The sequence below is a fragment of the Poecile atricapillus genome, chromosome 2, assembly GCF_030490865.1.
Source record: "Poecile atricapillus isolate bPoeAtr1 chromosome 2, bPoeAtr1.hap1, whole genome shotgun sequence".
Classification (NCBI taxonomy): domain Eukaryota; kingdom Metazoa; phylum Chordata; class Aves; order Passeriformes; family Paridae; genus Poecile; species Poecile atricapillus.
In genome coordinates this window covers 133,430,224-133,456,338 of record NC_081250.1, presented here as the reverse complement: position 1 = coordinate 133,456,338, position 26,115 = coordinate 133,430,224, and the positions used below count along the sequence as shown (strand labels likewise).

The 26,115-nt window shown below is 45.2% G+C and overlaps 1 protein-coding gene across 6 annotated transcripts in view; it reads left to right on the top strand.

The window, feature by feature from the left end:
• Nucleotides 1-2,698: 2,698 nt before the first annotated feature.
• RRM2B (ribonucleotide reductase regulatory TP53 inducible subunit M2B) overlaps nt 2,699-26,115 on the top strand; it is a 98,861-nt gene continuing 75,444 nt past the window's right edge. Inside the window, exons 1-10 of one of the 6 annotated variants that reach the window (XM_058830525.1) lie at nt 6,397-6,459; nt 6,534-6,590; nt 7,409-7,561; nt 9,087-9,203; nt 10,116-10,249; nt 11,840-11,934; nt 12,839-12,972; nt 17,033-17,137; nt 18,198-18,311; nt 18,782-21,089. In XM_058830525.1, coding sequence (XP_058686508.1) covers nt 6,412-6,459; nt 6,534-6,590; nt 7,409-7,561; nt 9,087-9,203; nt 10,116-10,249; nt 11,840-11,934; nt 12,839-12,972; nt 17,033-17,137; nt 18,198-18,311; nt 18,782-18,934 — 1,110 coding nt within the window. In that variant the 5' untranslated portion in view covers nt 6,397-6,411 and the 3' untranslated portion in view covers nt 18,935-21,089. Of the gene's footprint in view, nt 2,998-6,396; nt 6,460-6,533; nt 6,591-6,623; nt 7,302-7,408; nt 7,562-9,086; nt 9,204-10,115; nt 10,250-11,839; nt 11,935-12,838; nt 12,973-17,032; nt 17,138-18,197; nt 18,312-18,781; nt 21,090-26,115 lie in introns of those variants that run through there. The other 5 variants (XR_009276756.1, XM_058830522.1, XM_058830526.1 and 2 more) reach the window with 5 other exon arrangements.

The following is a 26,115-nucleotide window of genomic DNA, read 5'->3' as shown; positions in this document are numbered from 1 at the left end:
GTTTTTCAGAAGTTTACTTCCATGCATCTGAAGAGAAGTGTGTTGTGAGCAGGGCTGCACCTCTCCATGGGAGCTGGTGTGCAGGTGGGATAAGTTGCCCAGCCACCACCAACCACCTCCTGTGTGGTTGCTTCTCAGGAGGAGCTGGAATTGAGCACAGCTCCTGGTCACCCACAACACCACGTGAAAGATTGTTCACTAAGTTTGTATCAACCTTCTCCTTTCTGTACTTACTGCTGTACCCTAACTCCCTCTTTATAGGATCCCATAGCCTGTGGATCATGTATCTGTGTGCATCTGTAAAAGCCATTCTGAGCTGCTTCTGTGTCCATGCTCTTTGCTTCACTGACCTTTGGATTTTTCTGGCTTCCTCTCTGTAAGGCAAACTGTGGATACCTCGCTCAGTAGTTCTGATTCCCTTCCTCTTTTCAAGCTTTGTAGGATTTGACGTTTTTTCTGAACCTTCAGTTTTCCTATTTACTAACTGGTCTGCTAAAATCAAATAGAAAATTCTGCATGTCCAGATTAACTGTATTTCAGCATGTATGCCATTAGTTTATTCTGAGGTAGAATGTATGTCCACACATTAAAATGCGTAGGTGAATGGGTCATGTGAAAGCTTCAGTGGCTACCTGGAACTCACAGTGCTGGAAGTTTCCACATGTTCTCTGTGGGGAGGACATGCACAGGCTTCACAACTGAAATGTGGCCTCCATCACAGTACAGTCATTGCCCATCAGGACTTCTGGTATCAGCTGGAGCTCTGATGGATCCTTTTCTAGTTGGAAATTACTTTTGTGGCTTTCATTTGCAGCTATTTGAGATTTGCTGAATTGAGAGGCATGGAAGGCTTTTAATTTTTTTTATATTTTTAATGGATTTTTTGTGGAGCTGTCTAAGAGGATACCTTTATGTCTTGCTTGAAACACTATCCTGTGAGAGACTATTTTCCCCCTTTGTCAGTGGCTTAATATAAATATATTTTTTTGTCTGTTATCACCACAAACTACTATTATAGTAATAGACTATTTGGTATAACAAGAGGCAGTTGGTTGTTCCAGGCATTTCAGGACTTTTCCATAATGGTGAAAAACATAAGTATCCCTTTGCCCAGTGGCAATGGCAGCTAACCAAATGAGTATGCTTGAATAGTGTAGTCATAAACACCTACTGGAAAAGAGATTGTTGCCACAACCTATGGTAAAGTTTCTCTGAAAGGAGACTGCAAGGAGACTTAAAGAAACTTAAAGACTATTGAAATTATTCACAAATTGATTTTCTGAGAGTGAACAGTGCTAAGCTGAAAATCAGATTTCTTTAATAACTTTAATTTATAAATGAAAATTTGTCAATTTATCTGAAATGGCATTTTCATATACAAAATTAATCTTATAACCCATTTTAAAAGGCAGCTGAGTAGTCCCCCAAAAAGTAATACCTTTTGAGGGATGGAAGAAAGAGGTATTATGGTCAAAGCAGTGATGACTACATTTGCCAGGGCAGGACAGCTGCTGCAGCAGTGAGGAACTGAGGGATGAATACAGCTTCACCTGTCAGGGAGCTTGTTCTAAATAGGACATTGTAGGTACAGCAGAGTAATCTGAAATCTTGCAAAATTGTGCATAATGCTGTATTTCATTTGTATGTGCTTATCTGTATTTCAGTGTTGTGTACAAAATTTAATTTTTATAAAACAAAGCTAACAAGTTGGTAGATTTTTGTGGAGGTGCGAGAACAGCCACATGCTATTTGGTTAATCATTTCCTTTCCAGTATTCTTTTCTTTGTGCATCTTTAGGCACCATTTAAGTAGGCATTTGCTAAAAATAAGTGCATAATAAGTGCAGGTGTTTAAGAAGTTATCTCCAAATACTTGAACAATTTTCTATTGCTCATTATCTTAATTTATGGTAGATCTTAATCCGTGTCAGGACAGGGCATTTCCTTATTTAGGGAACTCTATAACAGTAGCCAGGACTGTTAGATTTGGGGGCCAAGACAACTGGTAGGCAAGTCAATGTAATTTAATACGAATAGTCTGCTGTTTGTTGGTTTTGGTCCAGAAACTCATGCATCTCCTCCTTAAACCACCAGCAAACTCTGTATTGCACACACCAATAGAATTTGTCTGTGAATAGGCCAATTTGCTTTGCTCTGTATCAGTCAGTGATCCTCTAATTGCTCTGGACAAAAAGCTGGAATCCCTGGTAGTCCGTATGCTTGATATGAGTGGAGCTGATGGACGTAAAGATTAAGCAGCTTGTATAGGTATCTCTGGGAAATAAAACTTAAAGGATGTCTCAGAAGTAACAGTACTCAGGTAACAGCAGATATTGTTGATGTGAGTCCACCTTTTCTCATTTACTGTTTGTGTGTTCCTGCTGTGCTTTTCAGTCACTTACTGCTCAGGTACGTGTTTCTGCTCCTCAGAAAACTCCATGAAAGAAAACCAGAGCTGTTCTTGTGCTTAGTCACAGATCTCCCCACGGAACTTTTCTTATCCCTTGCCCTGGTGAGGCTTGAGCGTCTCTCACAAGGCATAAAAAAGCCGCAGAAACAGATGCAGTCCAGAGGAGCCCAGCTGCCCTGACTCCCCCTTAGCACGCTTGGGGATGGAGACAGGGGAGGTCTCAGTCACTGTGGCAGCCAGGTGCCTTTAAAAAAAAAATACCCAAAATTCTTAAGGGCATACACTTAAAGCAGCACCGAAAGTTACCTTTTTGGAAGGCAACACCGGAATCTTTCGAAGCTCTTTCTGTTTGCAAGAAGGGAGAGAAACAAGTATCAATGGTACATTTCCCGACGGGCCCTCGGCGAGCGCCTCCAAGCGCCGCAGCTCTGTCTGTTATGCAATTAGTGAGGCCTCCCCGGGGGAGGAGCGGCCTTGGCCATGGCCGTTCCCCCTTCCTCCGCCGCCGCCCCTCGCGGTGCGGTCCCGCCGGCCATGGGCGAGCGCCGGGGGCCGGCGGCGCTGCAGGAGGCGGCGGGCCCGGAGCGGGTAAGGCCGGGCGGGGCGGGGAGCGGGGCCGGGCCGGCCGGGGGCTCCGGAGGCGGCGCGGCGGCGGCGGCAGCGCAGCCCTGCCCGGCCGGGCCCCGCGGCCTCTCTGCCGGGCCGGAGTCCTGCTGCTTCGGACAGCCCTGGAAAGGGAGCGGGCCCGTCCCCCCGCGCCCTTGTCTTGCCCGGGCTCGGCAGGGCCGGACCGCTCGGGCACCGCGGCCCCGGGGAGCGCCGGCAGCACCTGCGGGGGATGCGGGCCTCCGACCGGAGGCCGCGGGCTGCTCTGTTCGGGGTCTGGGCAGCGCCGCCCCCACCGCCCCGGGCGTTCTGCACCTGCCGGGCCGCGGGGTTGAGTTCGTCCGGAGGCAGGTGTGGGTGTTGGTGATGTTCCTGGCTTGCCAGGCCCTGTGCACCAGGACAGTCTGCCCCTGGGAGGCGTCTGAGAGACGTTCTGGAGTCCCCCCGGTGATAAGCCAGGCTGAGGTGTTCGAGGAGAAAGGATCATTATGGCAGGGAAACCCTCGTGGTGTTCTGCGGCCTTGTGGCTCATCGGTACTCAAGTATCCAAAACCAGGTGTGCCATGTTAAATACAAGTGTAAGAAGCCCCTTACCGTTTCCCCCTCAACAGTGAAGTGCTGTACCCATAGTGAAGAGCGTGGTAGTCCTGTGATCCCCCAAGCATGTGGGACCAGCAGGTGTTGTGCTCCTCAGACACTGTGCAATGCAAGCCATCTCTTCCAAGAATGGTGATGGTCTTTCCAATCTCACCGCTGGCCTGTGCTGCCCAGGGCTGGCCTGAATGCTTTGGGAGCTCGTGGGGTGCACGTGCAGCCTCTTACTAGGGTGTGTGAGGGTTCATGGACACATACCATTGGGTGTATGTTCCACATCACAGTGGGATTTAGCTTTTCCCTGGCTACAGCTGATGTAGGGCATGTAACTGTGATACTTGTACATGTAGGCCAGCATCTGTAGCTGTGGGGTGATGCTTGTATTTGCGTATATACATTAATTATTTCCTAATTTGCTGAATTTGGAATTAATGGAAGGCGTGTCAGTACCCCTAAGCAGTCTTCGTTGTCCGTTTGGTTTATTGTCATCACCAGAAGAGCTTGTCTCTTGCAGTTGCAGAATAACTGGGATGTGATGTACTGGAGTGTGTCCAGCCAAGGGCTAATGATTAAGAGACTGCAGCATCTGTCATACAAAGAGAGACTGTGAGTGCTGGGACTGTTCAGCCTGGAGGAGACTCCAGGGGATTTCTGTGAGTGTGTGAAAATAACTAGTGGAGGGAATAAAGGAGACAGAGCCAGGCTCTTCTCAGTGGTGACTCATGGGGGGACTAAGGGTGTTGGCCACACATTGAAGTACAAGAAGTTGCAACTACATGTAAGAAAACACTTGTTTTCTTCTGAAAGTGGTCAGATGCTGGAACAGGTTGCTTACAGAGGTTGTGTAGTCTCCATCCTTTAGGATACTGGAGCCTCATCTGGATGGGGCCCTGGGCAGTCGGCTCTGGTTGACCCTGCCGGAGCAAGGGTTGGCCTGTGCCCACAAGCTTCAGCTCTTTTATGCATTTGGATCATGTTGTCTGAACAGAACGAAGCATGTACACATTATAAACTGGGTGCCCTTTGTCATTATGGTGAGTGTTGACTGTTTTATGCACCATCATAGCATTAAGAAAAAGATCTGGGGTGCAGATTGAAGGTAGTGTTGGCCTAGTGACTTCTACCTTCTGCTGCCCCTCACACTCCTGCCAGTGCCCCTGGATCCAGGAAGGCAAGGTGGGGAATGCATTATGCTCCTTCAGCACAAGATGGTGATTGTACAGAAGCTTCAGCAGTGATCAGAACACTCTTGAAACTGAGTTGGAGAAGATAGGATTGTCTTGTAGCCACTAGCTGCTTGTCTGCCTGTAAAACTTCCCTGCACCCTGAAGGTGATAAGGGAGGTGAGATACAGGTGGAGCAGGAAGTTCTGTGACTGACCTTTCCTTTTTTAAAATTAAAAAAACTCCAAACAACCAAAACCATCTATTTAACAAAATATTGGTACATTTTTTAAAACCACAGGCTAGTTAGCCTCACCTGAATCCCTGGAAAGATGATGGGACAGCTCATCCTACAGTCCATCTCTATGCACATGGAAGACAAGATAGTCATCAGGAGTTAGTCGTCATGGAGTCACCAAAGGAGACTCGTGCTTAACCAATCTGATTACCTTCTGTGGTGGAACAATTGGCTGAATAGACAAAGGAGAGCAGTGAATTTTGTCTACATAGGCTTTAGCCAGGCTTTTTCCAATATCTCCCATGGTACCCTCATAGACAAGCTCAGGAAGTGTGAGCTGGATGAGTAGATGGTGAGGTGGAGTGAGCACTGGTTAAATGGCAGAGCTTGAAGGATTGTGGGCAGCATCACAAGGTCTAGTTTCAGGCCTCTCACTGGTTGTGTCCCCCAGGATTCAATTCTGGGCCCAGTATTGTTTAACTTACCCGTCATGGACTTGGATGAAGGGGCAGAGGCCTCCTCAGCAAGTTCACTGATGGCACAAAGCTGAAAGGAGCAGCTGATACACGAGAGGGCTCTGCAGCCCTTCAGAAGGACCTCAGAAGGCTGGAAAGATGGGGAGAGAAATTGTCTGAAATTCAGCAAAGGCAAATGCAGCTCCTGTGCCTGGGGAGGAATAACCCTGGGGACCACTACAGGGTGGGGGTGACCTGCTGGAAAGCAGCTCTGCAGAGAAGGTTCTGGGGGTCCTGGAGGACAACAAGCTGTCCATGAGCCAGCAGTGGCTGGGCTAATAGGGAAGACTTGCAGTGTTTCCATTTTCAAGGATGTCAGTTGGTGCAGAAGAAGATGGAATTATTGGCTGGATGCCAGGCCCTGAGAAGGTGTGTGCTAAGACAAGATGCCAAACCTGCCAACCCCAAATTCTCTCAATTCCAGTGAGTTATTGTAATCATCTCTATGCCCTGGGAAGTAAAAAACGTCTTTCATGGCTTTCGGCAGAGACTCTGCAAGATAATGGTGGGAAATCTGTCTCATGTAATTGAGTAATATTTAAAAATAGAATAAAGTGGTAGAATTGTAAGCCAGAATGTGCTTCAGCTATGTATTCACTGGGCATCTGGGGTATCTATGCCATCTATGCAATGTGCATGTATGTTTGGGGCTTGTTTGTTTTATAAATGTGAATGGCATTATTTGTTTGAGATTATTTTCCAAATTGAAATAAAGGAATACTTTTTATTATGTGAGTAGTTACAAGCAGTCTGGGTAGGGAAAGGACTTTGGTACCTCCCAGAGGGTAAAAATAATGGTGTTCACTCCTCTTCTCTGCTGTATTATATGTAACACCTTGTAAACTGCCTCTTGTTAGTTATCCTCTAAAGCAGTGTCAGTGGGATCATGGAACCAGCCCAGAAAGGCATCCTGCTGGCTGAGTGTCTGATCACTGTGAGTCACCTGCTCTTCTGCAGAGCTTGTAGTGTGCTATCCTGACAGCTCTTCACAGCAGTTGTTTCTAGTAGGTGCCTGGTGACATGTCTGCAGGGATTGATCCTGGGAGCAGATGTCTCCAGCCAGAGGTGAAAGCCCTGCTCAGAGTGCCCTCTCTGCTACTTCTCACTGGCCTGTTTCCTAAATATCAGCTGTCCCCAGCTCACCTGGGCTAGAACTCTCTGAGGAAGAGCTGTGCACAGATGTCCTCTGGGACTCCATACAGAAGGATCAGTGTGGAAATGGGTGACTCCAGGCAGAGGTTTTCCTGCCAGCTGTGGAGAAGAGGCACGTTAGCTTCATATCGGCGCTCAAGGGGGAGCCTCCAGACCCGCTGTGTTGTGTGGGCTGCCCTCAGAGATTGTGTACACAAACCTCCATGCTGAGACTTGCTGTGGCACAGGGCTGTCCTCTGTCAGCTGGGATTAGTTGCTGTGATCTTTTGGTGTTCTTAAAGCAGACCATCCAGGTCCTAATGGCTGAACGTAAAGCAAATGACTGTAGGTACCTGGGCAGTGAGCCTGGTGGAGCTGTGCTGGTTGCAGGCTGCAGCACCATGCCTTGGCCTCACATGTGTCTCCCCGTGTGTGGTACCACAGTGGCTGATGTCTCCCAGAGCAGATTTCCCCCCGTGCTGCAAAAGGCTTTATCTGTGGCACACAGGTGTGGGGCACTTCCTGGCGCCGGCACAGCTGGGAGGGGGTGGTTGGTGTGAGCTGTGCTGGGTAGAGCCGGGCGGACAGGCAGTGCTGCAGGGAGCACGGATGGAGGGCGAGGGGACACGTACCCCAGGGGGCCAGGTGAGTGTCTGTGTGACATGGGTGAACTTTAAACTGCACCTTTGGGATAGTGTGAGGAGGAGGAATAAATAGTGGTAACTTTAACCAGAACTGTGCTTTATTTTCAGAGCTCTTCGAGTGCTGCTGAGAATGGCTCTGACCTTGATGAAGAGCCTCTACTCAGAAAAAATCACCGCCGGTTTGTCATCTTCCCCATCCAGTACCCGGACATATGGAAGATGTATAAGCAGGCTCAGGCCTCCTTCTGGACTGCAGAAGAGGTGAGCCCTGGGCCAGTGGGCTGGCAAAAGGCAGTGAGACCACCAGAGTCCTGGTCCATCTTTCCTAGCTCTGCTGTTGGCTCCTGTGTTGCAAAGGTTGGAGTTAATTGCATCAAACATCAGGTGCCAGCACCAAAGCAGAACTCCCTTCACGAACAGTGGAAAGCAAGCTGTTTCCACAGGGTGATTCAGCAGAACTGTGTTAGCTGCTTAGTTTAGGATGAGGTGGAATTGTGACCTGAGGTGCTTCTCTAGTTATAGAGAAATCCTATGATAGATTGCTCTGATTCATGGTCAGGTAGCTCCTACCATGCTGTGGTCTCTGAACCTGCAACTAGCTCCTTGCCCATGTAAGATTTCTGGGAAATTTCATGTCGTTCCTTAATATTAGGTACCAGACAGACAGTGTTAACCAGAGACACTTGCTAAAAATGCATTTAGCTGACCCTTGATTGCCCTGGTGAGGTGCTTTCCCCATGTTACAGTGCAAGCTCTAAGTTCTTCCCCAAGGTTGCTGGTTAGCTAGACCTGAGCAGTACTTGCTATGCTTACAGCAGTGCTGACCTCTGAACACTACTCTGCTTTGGAGGGATCACCTGCCAGGGGAGCTGGTTGTTCCAACTCAAAGCTTATGCACCCTTTGCTCATTTGTAGGCAGTGGTCTGCAACTACAGAGGAGTGAGGTGAAAGCACTGGCAGGCTCTAAATAGACCAGAAAGCATCATGGGATGGTGAGGAGCAGCTGTTTGTGGAGGTGGTATTTCATTACCTGCCTGGGCAGCTTGCTGCCCTGTTGCAGCAGATCTTAATTTAAACCATTAAAGGAAAAGTATTTGAACTCCTGCCTTTCCAGCATTTCCTTTTTACTGTGTTACTGGTTCCTTCTTATACTGTCCTACCATCTGTGGGTCTTCTTCATTTTTCACTCTGGCTCTACTTTAATGCTGTTTTGGTTCAGAAATCCTACAAACAAACAAAAAAGACCCATGTGAAAAAAGCTGTGGTTTCCTCTCCTGGCTGGGGTTTGGTCTGATAGACAAGAGCAGTTGCTCAGCATTTGCTCCCTATCATTCTTTGGCAACATGGAGGCTGAATACCTGCCAAAGGCAGAAGTCCCCTCAGTCCATCTTTTGACACGCTTGGGTATAGCTTTCTTGGAGTATCAACATTTATTTAAAGTAAAGTTTAAGTGTCTCAGAATGAGCTTTGGTTACTAGTACATGTTCATACTTGTGACAAAAAGATACTAAGGCTTTTCAAAATCTTGTTTATTTATTCAGTAGACACCAATTTTTATTCCAAATTACAAAGTGTAAACTGTGAAACAAGTACATGATGTTACTGTTGCAGAGAGAGACAACAGTACTGCTGTGTCTCTGTTGTCTTTTACAGTCACAAGTATTTAAATTCCCTACATGTAAAGATTTGAAAGCAAACGCCAAAACTCTGGCTCAGTCACTTGACTGTTTTTACAGAATGACAAATCCAGAAGGACAATAATGTTTTCCTTTTTTCTTTTCATTAGGTTGATTTGTCAAAGGACCTTCCTCACTGGAGCAAGCTGAAAGCAGATGAAAAATACTTTATCTCTCATGTTCTGGCATTTTTTGCAGCCAGCGATGGAATTGTAAATGAAAACCTGGTGAGAAAGACTTACAGAGGGCTTGAATAGTCATGTTATTGTCTTATTAACTTTTCAACTTATTAATTTTCCATTTTGACTTTTTCATGTTAATTCATAGGTTTATTAAAGGTGTATTTTTTTTCTTCCCATCTTACCTTTGTCAAGTGGAACAAGCAGCTTGTTCATTTGGGAATGTTTGAGTTAAGTTGGGTTATCTGTGGTCATCAGGGCTCCCAATCACATCACTCTAGGACACAGCCTTTAAGTTCAGCCCCTGCTTGGCTGTGGGATGTGCATTTCTGAATGAATTAATATAACCCCATATTTTTCCTGTACTCAAGTTAATTGAAAAATAGGGAATACAGACCATGGCTCTGCCATGCATTCCTCAGGTAAAATCTGTTTTGTTCTCAATGAGCAGCATCCTAGAATCTTTTAGGGTTGCAGGTGGGGAATTCTTCCTGTTGATATCTGTTCTGGGCTGGAGAATATCTCATCACAGGTTAATAGTGGTGTCTGTCTGCAGATGCCCAGTTTAAATCTCAAATATTTGAATGTTTCTAACATGTAGTATATATGTGCATGTATTGCATGAACATGCCTTATGTCACTCTGTTTATATTTTTAATGCTGAACAAAAAGTCTGAGGCTTTATTCAGTACTAAGTGATTAGTATTGCATTATTTTGCTGTTCTTCTGTGTACGTATGCCCTCATGCTTCAGCTCCTAGATGTATTTACTTCTGGCTAGCTTGCTTTATTTTCCTCTGCACCACAGCAATCCTACTGACATGTCTGTGAACAAAGTAGGATTGAAGTGCTCCCATCCTGTTTCTGTAGCAGAGATCAGCTGTCTCTCCTGTTGAGCTCAGAGTAGTGTCATGCAGGACTGTTTTATTGTACTCATTGCCATGCTTTCTGGTTTTGGTAGGTGGCACGTTTTAGTCAGGAGGTGCAGATCCCAGAAGCTCGTTGTTTCTATGGCTTTCAAATTCTCATTGAGAATGTTCACTCAGAGATGTACAGCTTGCTCATAGACACCTACATCAAAGATCCCAAGAAAAGGTAAACCTCTCCATGTGTTACAAAGCTGTGGGAAATCTGTCGCTGAAGCCAGTGCCACTGTTGTAGGTCAGCATGGCAGCTGTCTCCTGTTCATACTGACTTTCTGGGGGAGTTGGGGAAGGTTCCTTAAAGCTTTTGAGGCCTGCATGTCTGAAAATAGAGAGGAGTACTACTGACCAAGGCTTATTGTGGGAGTATCAGAAGGATACTTAATATTTGTATAAATCTTTTGTTGCTGGAAGCACGGAGTATGTGAAGTGTTAAAGGTTAGATGAGCTCCTTGGGGTTATTGTGCTCCTTCAGTGCTTGCTGATCAGCAAAGGATCAGCCTGAGGAAATTGAGTGCTCATGATCAAGGTGGTGTTTCTAATATAGAGAAATCAATGTTTTGTGTCTTTTCAGCCTTTTTGTTGTCAGTGCTTTTTAATACAACTTGAATTGCTTGTTTTTGAATGATTGAGTTCACCTTTTTTGTTTGAAGGACTTCTAGTCCAAATGGTAATACATTTGAAAAGCAGCACTTTCCCTCAGAGATTCCAGCATGGTGATGGTCAGGCAGAGCTTGCTTTCCCACAGTGGCATCCTGTGTTGGTGATGGTGGGAGGACTGCAAGGTTTCCTTTCAGCATAGGAACAGAGTCTGTGCACATGGGACTTGTTCTGTTCCTTTTGTGGAGTTGAGCAAGATGAGGTTTTTGCTCTATGGATAGACTGAAGTAGCTGGCTTCAAGAGAGAGAGACTGTAATCTGGTGGGTGAGCACTCCTGGGATGGGATGTTTGAGTTCACAGCTTGCCTCCCCTGAGTCCTTGGGGCTGTTTCTTTCTACACTTTTCCCTCCCTCTGCCTTTTTTATCACAGATCACATTGTGGTTTGATCTGGCAGGCAGCAAGCACTACACAGCAGCTTACTCATTGCCTGCCTCTGCCCAGTAGGGTGGGAGAGAATCGGGGAGGAAAGTAAAACTGGTGGTTTGAGGTAAAGGCAGTTGGATAGGACAGAAAAGGAAAATAATAATAATAATAATAATAATAATAATAATAATAATAATAATAATAATAATAATAATAATAATAGTAAAACAAAACAAGTGGTGCACAATGCAGTTGCTCACTGCCTGCTGACTGATACCCAGCCAGTTCCCAAGAAGCTAGCCAGCTTTCCCCTAGTTTATATTCTGAGCATGACATCGTATGGAGTATCCCTTTGGCCACTTGGTGTCTGCTGTCCTGGCTGTGTCCTGTCCCAGCTTCCTGTTCCCCCCAGCCTGCTCACAGGTGGGGCAGGGTTAGAAGCTGAAGAGTCCTGGACTTTGTGTAAACAGTGCTTAGCAGCAACTAAAACATCAATATGTTATCAATATAATTCTCATTCTAAATATAAAACACAGCACTGTACAAGAAACTGGGAAGAAAATGAACTCTATCCCAGACAAAAGCAGGACAGATCATCACCTCTTTGGGATGGGAATGGTCTCTTACTCGGGTTAGTTCAGAGCCTTGCATAATGGGATCCTGGAGCTGGAAGGGACAACCAGGGCAGATTTACATAAATCACTATTTTGATGTTTTGTCTCTGTTTTCTTCTATAGGGATTTCTTATTTAATGCTATTGAAACAATGCCTTGTGTTAAGAAGAAAGCAGACTGGGCTCTGAAGTGGATTGAAGACCGAGAATCCACTTTTGGTGTGTAGCTTTTTCTACTTGTTTCTTGTTTCTACTGTGTATCACAACCTGACCTTCTGTGAGTAAGCTGCATCCCTGGAAGATGAAATTAAATTCTCCAGAGATGTAGTGACTTCTGTGTCTCTGGTTTAACTAAAGAACTAGAAGTAAGTTCTGGTGAGCTTGTATGTTTTTATCTTCAGACAGAGAAATAAAATAATGGCAGTGCCCCCTGAAATCATGTTATGAAAAGTGCTCTTTTTTGTCTTTATACTGAATGACCCGTACTGAATGATGTGGCTTCACTAAACAGTCAGACGGTCTTGTAGTTTGAAGAAATACATTCATGAAGAGAACAGGGAGAACTGGCACCAATAATGCCTTGCTTTCCCCAGATTAAAGGTGGGATAACATGAATAGTTATTTGTGTCTTACGTTCTGTAGTCTTTCACTCTTGTAAGAATATGGTTTTATGTAGATTTCCAACAAGAAGAAATTGTAGTATAGGGTTTTTTGTTTAATTTATAAGAGATTGGCCTTTTTCTCAGTTTTGGCTGTCAGTTACACAGCTGCTTTCCTGCCGTTCAGGAGACAGAGATAATGGAGTACTAATGTCTTGGACACTTCAGACAATTAAATTCTTTTGCTTCTGACTTGTGATAGTTTCAGTGGGTGCCCTGGTTCTTCAGTTCTGCTGGGGCTCCCTGGTTCTTCAGTTCTGCTGGGGTTCCCTATGGCTGAGTGCTGTGGGGTGTGTAGACCCTGTATGTGTCAGGATCTGCTGACGGATGTGGTCAAAGACAGCATCTGGTGCTGCAGAGGGGATTGCTCCTCTCCAGCACCACTCTGTCTGATGCAAATAGTTCATCTTGCTGATGAGAAATACTGCAATTTGTGTCTAACAAAAATGTGTTATGTTAAACAGGTGAGAGAGTGGTTGCCTTTGCTGCAGTGGAAGGCATCTTCTTTTCGGGTTCCTTTGCTGCTATATTTTGGCTGAAGAAGAGGGGCTTGATGCCTGGATTGACTTTCTCCAATGAACTTATTAGCAGAGATGAGGTAATGTGGCATGTCCTGCACACTGTTTGGGAAGAAAAGTGAGTTTCCTGGGGAAGGGTAGAATTATATTCATGAAGAACCCATAGTCTTGACAGAGGAAGGGGAAAGAAGCAGACTTTTACCAATAATTATAGAATCATAGAATCATTTAGATTGGTAAAGACCTTTAAGATCACTGAATGAAACTGTTAATCTGCCACTGCCAAGTCCATCCCTAAACCAAGTCCCTAAGTGCCATGTTCCCATGTCTTTTAAATACCTTCAGGCATGGTGACTCAACTACTTCCCTGGACAGACTATTCTAATGCTTAACAGCAATTTCCATGAAGTTTTTTGTAATATCCAATGTAATCCTTTGTTTGATGCAACTTTAGGCTATTTCCTCTTGTCCTGTTGCTTGGGAGAAGAGACTGACCCACACCTCACCACAACCTTTTCTCAGCTAGTTGTAGAGAGCTCAGGTCTCTCCTGAGCCTCCTTTTCTTCAGCCTAAACACTCCCACCTCCCTCAGCTAATCCTCATAAGACTGGTGCTCCACACCCTTCACTAGCTTTGTCGCTCTTCTCTGGACATGCTAGAGCACCTCAAAAAGATGGATTTTTTAGATTGAAGGGGATGTTTGTTTTCCTGTGCTGTGAAGGGAGGGAAAGGCCCAGCTGCTCAAGAAGTGAAGTGGGGTGGAATTGCATGGTCCCCAGCTGCAGAGGGGGTTATCTGTAGCAAGAATGTGGATAATGTGTGACTCTTGAAATTTACTGTGCCTCAGCTTCTTCAGGCAGGTTCAGGTGGGCTCCAAATAGCACTCCCCACCTGCTCCTGGTTGTGGGTCACAGAGCTTGCAGACAGCCACCTCCATCCATCACTGAGGCAGCTGTGGCAGGTTGCTGCAGAAGCGTGAGATACCAGTCTTCTCCATGATCTTGTGTTGCTGCACAGCAATAGCATCTCCTGGGAGGGGGCAATTACAGATCTGCCTTTGAGGGTAGTGCTTCTTAACTTGTGTCTGAGGGGCTGCATGTCATCACACCAAGTATGACAGAATATGTGCTTACAACTGCCCCTTTTCACTGCTTCCTTCCTTTCTTTCTTGCTTCTTCCTTTCCTTGCTTCCTGCAAGTTGACAGCTGTTGTTTATGGCTGGGGACTGTGCACTGCACTACTTAGGTCACTGTCAGCACTGAAAAAGTAGAAAGACCAGTTTTGTATGCAGTATAAACATGCTAGTGGTTGTAATTTAGCAGAGTTGGTCTTAATGTATAAAGAGCTTTTTTATAATGGAAGTAATTTTCATGGGTTAGATAAATTGCTTTGAAATGAGATATCTTAAAATATGTCTTTAAAAGACACTTTTGAAGAAAATAATATGATGAGTAAGGAAAAACAAATAGTTCTTCAGCCTTTACCTTCCTTGTGTCTTCTGTGAGTCATCATGAACTGATCCATTTGAGCGAGGCAGGATTTGTTTGTTACAAGGATCACTTATAGCTGAGTGTAACTACTCTGCAGAGTTGAGCACCAAAAGATGAAAATTTTCTTGAGCTCTGCTGGCATAATTCCAGCTGCAGTGCTGTTATGAGGGTTAAAGCTTGGTGCACAGAGCACCTGCATTGAAACCCAGTGGCAGTAAAAAGAATCCACAATGGAAAACTACAAACTGTTTTTTGGTGCACCTGGACAGATAACTGATTAACACTCAATGTGTTTTTTGAGCTGCTGGCTCTGTTCCCAGGCTCTTCCTGAGCTGGTGCATCTCCGATACTTAAAGGTGCAAAGCTGGTGGGATCACCAGTCAGCAGAGCACACCAGTTCATGGGAGAAGCCAGGCATGTCCTGCATCCTGCTGGTAGTGTTGCCCTGGATAAGACCATGGGGAGCCTTGCAGCAGGCAGCTAATGCAGTTGGTCACGAGAGGGGGGATATTTCCCAAATATGTTATTTCAGGGTTGTTTCATGACCTTAATCACAAGGATTTTGTAGCCTCTCCAAAATGGTTTTCACAGAATCACTGAATTGTAAGGGTTGGAAGGGTTCTCTGAAAATCATCTAGTCCAACTGCCCTGCCAAGCAGGGTCACCTGAAGCAGGTGACACAGGAACATGTCCAGGTGCATTTGGAATGTGTCCAGAGAGGGTGACTCCGCAATCACCCTGGGCAGCCTGTTCCAGTGCTCTGTCACACTCGACAAAGTTCTTCCTCATGTTGATGTTGAGGTGAAACTTCTTGTGTTTTAGTTTGCAGCCATTGCTCCTCATCTTGTCACTGGGCACCACTGAAAAGAGTCTGGAACCATCCTCTTGGCACCTACTTGTCCTGGCTTCAGCCAAAGAGAGTTAATTTTTTGTAGTAGCTGTGAGGGTGTGGAGCCTGGAGCTGTGTGGGCATGCTAAGACCATAAGATGTTGTTGGGTACCATCTCAGGTCATTGACAGGGGTGGGGAAAAGGGACTCTCTCCTCCTTTTGAGATGAAGGGTGTTCCTTCCAGTGGGAAAAAATGTAATAGGGAAAAGCAGATGGGTATTTGTCATGGGCTTTCCATTTAAATAACTTCTTTGTCTTATACATTTTGTTGTTCATATTGATGTTACTGTTCCTTTTGTTATCTCATAGTTGTTTCCAGTCCCATGATTTTCACCTTTTGTGCCTCCATCCGCAAAGCAGGAAAGGGCAAGGGGAAGCTGGGGGTGTCTTGGTGGGGGCAGGGAGCAAGCAAGTGGCATCTGGTTTGGGAGAGTCTTGGTAGGGGTGCTGAACTGGGGAGTGCCATTCCTAAACAACGACACCACCTTTGAGATAATTATATGCATTAATGAGATCCCCTCTCAGTGTTCTCTTCCCCAGACTAAAAAGGCCCAGCTCCTGCAGTCTCTCCTCATAAAAAAGACACTCCAGACCTCTCATCATTTTTATGACCACTGCTGGACCCTCTCCGGTAGCTCCTTGTCTCTTTTTTATTGAGGACCCAGAACTTGACACAGCAGTCCAGATGTGACGTCACCAGGGATGGGAAGAGGGAGAGGATCACTTCCCTTGACCTGCTGGCCACACTCTTCCTAATGTACCCCAAGATACCCCTGGCCCTTCTGGTCACAAGGGCACTGCTGGCTCAGTCAACTTGTTACCCACTGAGACTCCCAGGTCTTTTGCAGCAGAACAGCTCTCCAGTAGGTCAGCCCCAAGGTTTTGTTTTGACACTTGCTAATGATAATTTTGGATAGTCTGGTAGCCCATAGTCTGCCAAATTCTTTCTGTTGGGTTTTCACTCTGGGTGTGCCGTCTTGGTGTTTATTGGCTGTAACCACCACCTTGCAGTTGAGAGATGGTAGCACAGTGCTTCTTTAGTCTGGCAGTGGTGGGTATGGCTGAAGCAAGACCATCAAGCTGTACCCAGGCAAGTCAAAGAGAAGCTGAGGTGCCTCTTGGAGCAGCTGTCTGGGGCTGCTTGTCTCCTGATGTTTTCTTACCTTGGGAAACTTTTCTGGAAATCCTGGAAAGGAGCACAATTTACTAGGCTCTGTGTAGGATAGCTGGGTGAAGTGAGAAGGGGAGTTTAGCTGGGGCAGAGATGATTTGTTAATCTTGGGTTTGGTGACTTTAATCTGAATCTGCCTTTTTGAAAATGCTGTTGGGAGAAGCAAGGGAAGAAATGCTACTGAAGGAATTTAAATCAAGTATCTCAAAGAGGAAGTAAACAGCCTGTTTTGACTCACAAGTAGTTTTGCAGGTCTTGATGTAGAAGTCTTTCAGCAAAATCCTCCCTGACAGGAGGCAGAGACCAGCAAGGCTCTGTGTGGGATCACTAACAGTAGAGAGGAGTCCTCAGAAAAATTTTTCCTGAGAAACGTGTGTGCTGAACATTATTTTGGGATAGTGGCATGTGTTAGATTTGAGATGTTACTGGGTTGTAAACTACAAGTCTACACTACATGTGATAACATTAAGACTTTGATAAAAACAGGAGGCTGGGAAACTTCAATCCAAATGAGACTACCTGAAAATAAGAGTGAACTATGTGGAAGATGGGAAAACTAACTGTTTTTTATATTGTTCTCTGATTTCAGGGTCTACACTGTGATTTTGCTTGTCTAATGTTCCATTATTTAGTGAACAGACCGTCAGAAGAGCGAGTCCGTGAGATCATCGTTAATGCTGTAGAAATTGAGCAGGTAATCCTGGCTGTGACCACACTGTGGGCAGCACAGGCCCAGTCTGAGGTGTGAAAATAAACAAATTAACTTGTAACTTTCAGGATTGGTACTTGGCTCAGAGTTGATCCCTGACAAATTATACCATTCCTTCCCTCATCCTTAATGGTGACAATAAGAGTCAGAGACTTTCTGTTTCAGTTGTCAAGCAACAGGGTGGAGGTAAAGCTGGCAGCTGGTTTTCTCCTTAATGACAGAAAGGAAGAAAAGCTGTCTTACTTGATATTGAATAGAATAATTTCACTTGGAAGGGACCTACAATAATCATCTAGTCCAATTGCAGCTGTCTCTCAGAGAGGAGTTTGTTTACATCTGTCCTTTCAGGATCTTTGTGTCTCCCTATTGTATTCACATCTCTGCTTGTCCTCAGGAGAAGGCAGGGTCTGTTCTGGCCACGAGTATCATGTCTTCTGGCTTTTCCTGAGCTTGATGTCAGGTTCTTTCACATGAAGTGCCACACTTCTGCAGACACAAGTTTCTGCATGGCTGAGTGTTTGGCAGGATTTTAGTTTAGTTTTCTTTCCTGTTGTTATCTAACTACTGTGATGATGACAAATGCTCACAAGACTGACAGGTATGCGATGGTGCCTAAACATACACATGACTGGGTTCAGCACTCATATATTTCATTGCCCTCTGATCTGCCATTCTATATTGGCTGGAAGCCAGAAAAACCAGTGATTTATTGATCTATTCCTGCTCCCACTAGTATGGTCTGTAAACTTATTGAAGTTGGAGCTTAAGCTTACACTGAAGCTTACACTGGGGCATTGAAGAAAGGCAGATTAGAGGGGCAGTGATAAAAATCTTGTGCCTTTTCCAGAATAACAGGCTAAAAATAAAGGAGGTTACTGAAAATAGAAGATATTTGTTGAATTTAGTGATGCAAGTTATTTATTCAGACAATTTCCTGGGGAGCCTGGAATATCACGAAGTATGTTACGGTGAAACACAGGTGTCTTCTTTCCTTTTTCTTCTTAAATTTCATTTCTCTAAAGGTCATCTGTATTTTAACTTCTAGGAGTTTCTAACTGAGGCGTTACCTGTGGGTCTGATTGGAATGAATTGCACCTTGATGAAACAATACATTGAATTTGTTGCAGACCGGTTACTAATGGAGCTTGGGTTCTCAAAGGTAAGAGATGCAATTGCCCCAAATGCTGGTCTTCCAGTGCAGCCCAGAACTGCCAGCACAAAGCACTCCCTTGTCATGCTGGGGAGCAGGTCATATTTAGCACATGGACTTCCTCTGAGTGACAGCTGAAACCACAGCATTCATACCTATGCTTCACTGTAAAAGAGCAAGAACAATTTAGGCCTTTGTTTCCCTTCAGCTGCTCAGCTCAGTTTGTAATGGGAAACGTAAGCTGTGCTCAGATGCTGCAGTGTTGAAGAATAGCAAGCACCTTGCAAAAGTGAACTTCACCACAGACCAAACTCCTGGGAGTGGCAGTACTGAATTTACTTAGATAGATGTCCATAGATCCTACAGGATATTGCAGCCAGAGGTGGTCTAGTTTGAAAGCGTTTGACAGGTTTTTTTGTTATGGGGTTTTTAAAGCATTATTTCCCTGTCAGAACCATCAGTGTGTTTTCCTTCCCCAGGTCTTTCATGCAGAAAATCCTTTTGATTTCATGGAGAATATTTCTCTGGAAGGAAAAACAAATTTCTTTGAGAAGCGGGTTTCAGAATATCAGCGTTTTGCTGTCATGGCAGAAACAATGGACAATGTCTTCACTCTGGATGCAGATTTTTGACAAATTGGCAAATGAATGGTGACTGTTTCCCTCTCCTTATCTCCCTTTATGCTGTGAAATTAATTAATTTCTTCTAATTTCTTCTCATGGAAATCAGAGTCTACTGGGATATTTTTCCTGGGTTTTCATGTTGTTTGTCAGAGGAGTAAATATATTTCTCTCTGTATCATTTGAAAAAAAAAGGGGGATCATCTGTAAAAAATTTATATGGCTTTGTAGAAGGATGACCTTTTTAAGATTCCCTTGACTCGTCTGCTGTCAATGCTGTCTTTAAAGATGACATGGATAGTGTCACATGTCACAAACGTGGATGTTTGTTTAAGAAACAAACTGCATATTTACCTCATGTTATGGTATTTTAATATGAAAACCAGATGAGGTATCACTCCGCATAAAAACATCACTATAAATTATTTTCCTGTTTTCTGTTTTCATGTTTGTAGGTTTGGTCTGTTTGGTAGTTTTGGAGTAAAAGCTCTTCTGTTTCATCCTGTTGCAGGTACAGTAATAATTGAATGTGAGAAGACCTTAATGAGGTCTGAACTATAGAATATTATTAAACCCATGAGTTAAGTGTAATCTCCCCATTAACCTAGATTCTGTCTGAAACAATTTTTATTCTGGTTGGAAAACTGGTGGGTCTTGGTAAGCATGTAATTCAAATACATGTAATTCTTGTCTTACAGCTGTTACTGAACAGGTCAGTGGCCTTTGAACGATTCTTGAAAAGGCACACCTGTTAACAGTGGAGAAAAAACACATCCTGTAGTTCTTTGGCTTCTGCTGCCTGTTTTTCCTTGCTTCACTGATCAAGTGCCTTATTAAGTAGTCTGTAATTTTGTTTGTAATCACTTGACACTGAAACAGCCAGCTCTGGGTGTTGTCCATCTCCCCCTGTTGTGCTGGGTGGTTTGATATTCTCCCCTTCTTGGTTGTACTTGTGCATTGAAGGGGTGAGAAGACATGTCATTCCAAGGGATTATTCCTTGAGGTGCTACAAACAGACTACTCTGGATGTAAGGAAGCACCCAATAACGTGTGAAGGTACATCAGGTTGTGTGTTTGATGTGAACCATTGGAACCATTGTCACAGAACAGCTTCTGAAAGAAGGTATTAAACATTTCAAAAACAAGCCCAGAAGTAGTATGGAGTAGCAGCGTCTTACAAAGGACTGTTGTTTGGTTTTTGATTGTGTGCCTGAAAACTGTTTGTAATTTTTTGATATCACATGCAGATAATGGAGGGATTGAGGAGTGGCTAACATGCTGCAGTGGTACTTGGGGTAGAAGACATGCTATTTAGCTGTACCTGGTTTATCTGCAAATAGATGGGTTCTTTTTTTTTTTTCCAAGATGAAGTGAGTGTACAAGAGCTAGACAAAGGGTTCCACTTTATTAAACCCAAGCATTTTTCATAATTTTCAGCATTTTGTGAAAGTGCTTTTGTAAGTCATACCATTGCAAACATTTTGTGCTGCTTTTGATACATCTGGCATGAGCCAAACTGACAGCCCAGGGTTATCAGTGATGGGGTGGTGTAAGTGTTATTTCCCTGCCAGCCCAGATCAGCCATCATCCTGGGTACCTGAGTTCCATGAAACAGGTCCACTGCCTTAGCACTTAATTCCTAGTGGACAACTCCCTGCTGTAAAAATAAGCAGCAAAATTGACTTAGTTTTTTTTAGTCTCTTTAAAAGATCAGGAGTATGTACTGAGCATGGAAATGGAACAGCTTTCTTTTTTCCTGGAGAAGAGCCTGCATCATTTGTATGAGTTATTTGGAAGAGGGCAGAGGGGAACATTGAGAACACAGCGGAAAGCTGGAACTGCAGGACAACTGTGGACTCAGAGGGAAAACCCAGCACCTTTTGGAAACACTTAGCTGATAAGGGGAGAAAGTGAAAATATTGTAAATTGATCTGCTGTTGGAGTAATGGAACCTATTATGTCACTGAAAGTACTAAAAAGAATTTATTTTGAGTCATGAATTATGATGAGAATATAGAGAGTATTCTAATATGAAGCTGCAATGTGCTCAGGTTCTGTAAATGTATATGAGATACCAAAGTCTGGTACATTGGCTCCCACTCAATTTGTGTGTAAAATATGTGTGTAGTTTCAATAAAATTTGAGTGTGGGGAAGCCCATGCCTTCATTTGCAAGTTACATGCTTCCTTGTGAAATCTAAAGTGATAAAATTAGGATGTGACAGAGTAAGTCAGTATTCACAGCTTTTGGGTTGTGGGAGAAAGTTATCAGTGCTCCCTATATTGTCTTGCACTTTTTGGAGCTCTTGACTTGCTCTTTCTTGTTCCTGGAAATAGGTTTTGCAATCTAGTGAGCAAACAAGTGGGTTTGGTGGTTGGTTGGTTGGTTGGTTTGTTTTTAATTGGGGTTTTCTAACACAAGGAGAAATATTTTGGGAGTCTGTAAGACTCAATGAAGAACTGCTCCAAAAATGTATTGTCAGTGCGTGGTACCCGATGTATCAAGGGCATCATGCTCTTGATACAGGCAGGCACCCTGAGTGCCTGGGCACAGCATCATGAGCTGCAGGCCCTGAACTGGGCCAGCCAGGCACCTGCCTGAAGCCAAGTGCTGGTCACCTGGGTGTGGACTGGCACAGCTTCACACCTGCATGTGTATGCGCTCTCAGGGCTGCCATTTCAAGTCTTGTTCCTGCAGCCCCTTTGTTCCTCCTTGAGACAGGCATGAAGGTGCCTTCTTCCACTGGTGCTGCGCACGGGGCAGAACCCAATGAGCCTCTGAGGGCTCCGTGTGTCTCATGCTGTGGCCATCAAGCTTAAAAAAGCCTGATGGGGGTGTGTGTGGGAGAGAAGGTGCGAAGCATCCCTTCGGTGTACGTGGTCTGGGTTGGAATAAGGCTGCTGTGTGACATCACTGTAGCCAGTGTGACAGAGAAGGTGCTTCCTGGAGGTGTTTATCTCGTGATGAAGAACATATCTGCAAGGGTCAGATGAGTGGAAACCTCTCTCTGGGGGCTGCAATAGGAGCTGAGGCTCATGGGAAGAATTGCCCCTTTTAAATTCCAAAGTGGCCTCTGGAGTTCCCACTGTTCCCATTCAAGCAGACATGTGCCTCCTGCAAATCCCATGAGTTGGTTATCAGTAGCCACAAGCAGACATCATGCTCCCAACGCTGTGCTCTGGCTGTGAAACCACTGCAGAGTGCAGTGTGTCAGTGAGTATTCCCAGCTCGTGTTGGGAAATAAAAGAAAGTGGGTGAAGGCAGGGCAGCTAGCAATTTCTTTCTTAGTGTTTCTGGACTGGAATTTTTTGCAGCAGGTGAGGATGCTGCCTGTGTGGCAGCACCCACAGAACTGCAGCTAATCCCTGGCCAGCTGACACTGTGCTGATCCATTTCCACCACATTTCTTATCCTTGTCTTTGAATGATGAAAGCTTTGAAAGAGCAGGCATGGCCTCCCTGCCGGTCACCCAGGCTGCCAGAGGAGCATCTTTCTTCTAGCCTTCCTGAGGGGATGATCTGGGCTGGTTTTTCCTCCTGGTGGAGCCCTTGAGTCAGCAAATATTAATGTTTCTGTCACTCTTATCTAGAGCTCCTTCTAGGACTCAGTCTCTGGCGCTGCTGATGTGTTAATATTGCATGTAGCTGAGTTTGTTTTTGCTGGGAGGATGCTTGTGTGCCTTCAGGAATGTTCCTGTGTGCGTACAGACTGTGTGCTTGTGCGTACGGGGATACACGTCTGGCACACAGGCGTGTGCGTACACACCACACACACCAGCAGAGCCGAGGGGAAAAGCTGTTGAGTGTCAGCTTTTAGTAAACTCTCCCTGGAGCAGAAGGGCTGGGTGGACACTGTAACATTGCTATTAAGAGATGCTATTCCTGGCTTGCCAAAGCTGCTGCCTTGCCCTGCTTCCTGTGGCCTGGGCACAGATGGGCAGTGGTCCCATCCCATCGTACATGATCTGGTTCTAGGAGCCAGGGCTGCCCTGAGGATAGAACTGTGCTCTGCTAACTTTAGCTAAAGTTTTTTCAGTTTGAAATGCAGGTAAATGTCAGGAATGGCTGCTTTTGGCCAGTGTGGAGCACTCATTTCTGCTTTGAACAGTAACTTTGGCATTTAGCTGTTTGAATGTACTCACGTGGACAGGCTAGGGAATTCCCTGATGAATTTTGACCCTTCAAATGAAGTAAAGGGATTTGTAAGTGACAGACACAAGATTTCCATGATAGGCAGCAGTGCTGCCAATATCACAGCTTCTTGTGGAGTGCTGCTGACCAGGTGCTCCTGCCCTGCAGATCCTTCTTACAAATATGCTTGAAGGGCTTACCTGGGAAATGTCCTCCTCCTTCTATTGCTTTGGCAGCACCATTCATCACTGCATTGGCTCTAGTGTGGCTGCTGATGGACTCAAAGGAACAAATCTGTATCATCAATCCCTTTTTGTGCTGTAGTCCGCTGTTTGGTTACTGTTACCCTGGGAATGGCCTCCCATAGCTGCTGCAGCATATCTAGTGAGCTTGTAGGAGAGCTACCACAGAGAACTGCATGGACCAGCCTGGCACTAAGGGTGAGGTGTTGACACCTACCATGAGAACAGGCCATCTTTGGGGCTTGTTTCAAGGCCTTGTCTGTTCCTTTAGGAAATGCCTCTTGCTGCAGAGGCAGGGGGAGGTCCTCGCCAGAATATTATGAAAAATGATCAACAGACTGATGAAAAGTTATTTTGGGTTCGTAGGTGACTTCACCAGCAGGGACTGACTTTGGATTCTGTCACTCTGGTGCCTAGTGAATGTCAGAAAAAAATTTGTGACAGCTGGATGTGATCTGCTCAAAGGCTCGAAATCCCTGAAAGTCTCTCCTAAATGTCGCATGCTACTCCTACTCCTACTGAAATGAGGCCACTGGGATGCTGTAAGCAGCTCAGCTGGTTGCTGCTCTGCCCACTCTGTGTGATGGCTGGCAGGGTGCTGCTGTGCCCTTTCAGCTGCAGCTCAGGCTGAAGTCCTGCCTGGCCTGGCCTTGGCTCTTGCTGATCCCAGTGTGCAGTGGCAGTTCCAGAGGAAAGGCTGCAGTGAAGCACTGGCCTGTCAGACTGGGGCAGATGCTGACCACAACCATGTTTGCTTGCCCCAGCCAGGACTCAGAGGGGGCTGCCCACTCTCGAGGCTGGTGTGCTTTTTACAAGCCCCTCAAACAAAGTCCTCTTTTAGGTCATCCATAAGTTACTTCTTTTAGTGATGAGGCTCCCAAAATCACACTGGAGGCTCTGGGTGGAACAGAGGAGTTGGTGGGATTTTGTTTTCTTGTCAATTGGCAGATCCAACAGAAGTGTTAAGAACAAGTCTCAACATCCAGATTCTTTTTACTGATCTGACAAAAGCCTCTGGTAGTGCAGCCTAAGCTGAACTTGAGAGCTTCAGGGAAAGTCTGCCTCCCTATCACTATTCCTTAGCCCACAGACATGATTCTGAAGAGATTATACACTTGGGTTGTTTTATGAGGAAATCCTTTTCCCAGCTGGTGGCCTTGCCATGCAGGAGGTTATCCAGGCTCTGCACCTGTGCTGTGTCTGCAGGCCTGGTACCAAGCAGCCTGTCCAGGGCCCACTGTGTGCTGATGATGGCCACCACTGCTGGCCTCTGCCACGGGCCATCTCCAGCATGGGATGGGCTGTCTGCTGTTTCACAGGTGGTTTTGAGAGATTAATTGAAGGCAGACTGCAGTGGCACATCAGCCACCTCCTGAGACTGAGACCACTCAGGGAAGGGCTGGGGAATCCTGAAGGCAGTGACATGCCTTGGGTAGGAAAAGTATGACAAGCAAAAAATGTGCTGGTGGCAGTGGGAGTGACAGCCCATTCACTCCTCATTGCTTAGATGCCAGCAGCAGTGCCACAGAAGTGATCATCATACACAGAATTTGTGTGGTCACTCATATCCTGCAAAAGCTTTTAGAGTTGTTAGTGCAAGCATTTCTGCCCTGTGAGATGAGGCTTGCATTTCAGTTATTGATTTCTTTTTTCTTTCAATTTGAAGGGAAATAGAGTTAGATTACAGCTTATTAGACTGACTGGAGAACTGACTGCTTTTATTAAATTACTTCATTCGCAGTGTGTGAAATTGCTAGCTTCAGAGACAGGTGTTACGATAAGCCCTGACAGAGCTGCCTTGCTCCTTGCTCACTCATCCCTCTGTCTCCTGCTTAGTCATCCCTCTGTGGGATGGGCTGATGGGATGGGGGGTCCTACAGCCACTACCATATGTGCCTCATTTTTGGATTAACATCATCATGGAAAAAAAGCATTACTTGGTTAATTTCTCCAAGATTCCTGTTGTTAGAAGCCCCTTCCATGAAGCTGGTCCAGTTTGCTTAATTCCTTGTATAGCAGAGCAGGGTGTAAAGCCAAAAAATATTTTCCAAGCTTCTCCCACACTGTGCAGGGTTTGAGAACTGAGTGAGGATGCCTTTGGGCACCTTTGAAAGGACAGCAGCTGGCCAATGCCACAAGCCCTGCAACGAAGCAGAGGGACAAGGTGATGAGCCTTCCTCCTTGTAACACCCAGTCCTCTTGAACTATAAGGTTGTAAGGCAGTGGCCCCAGCCATGGGATGCACATCCTGCATCTGGTGCAGGGAGGATGTTTTATGGCTCTTGGTATGGTGTTGAGGCCAGACAAATTCATGGGGAAACATTGCATGCTGCTGAGATAAATGCAGGGATTCTCACAGTAGGACATGGCCTACTGCAGTGCCTGTTTGCAACACTAAGTCACTGGATAAGAATTCCTCTGTATAATTAAAAAAATAATTGTATTTTTAGCTGTCTTGATTTTTAATTTTTCTTTCCCCTACTCACTGCCCTCCACCCCTCCTGGCTGATTTTATTCACCTTAGGCCGATTAGATTTGCATACTTTAAAAAACACGAGGTTCTTGAAAGGTGTGTTAAAGCTCTTCTGTTACTTAGAATATTAACTTACATTTACTCTTGGTGCTGCTGTACTTTGTGGTATGATACCTGCATAAACAAAACTTTCTCTTCCACATCCATTAGGTGGAAGTAGCAGCACTGGCACATTCTGACCGTATTTTAAACTCAAATGATGTTACCCAAAGCCCATAAAACAGAGACCAATTGCTGCCACTTCTGTTTCATTTGTGTCATGCTAATTCATTTCCCTGTTACTGCTGC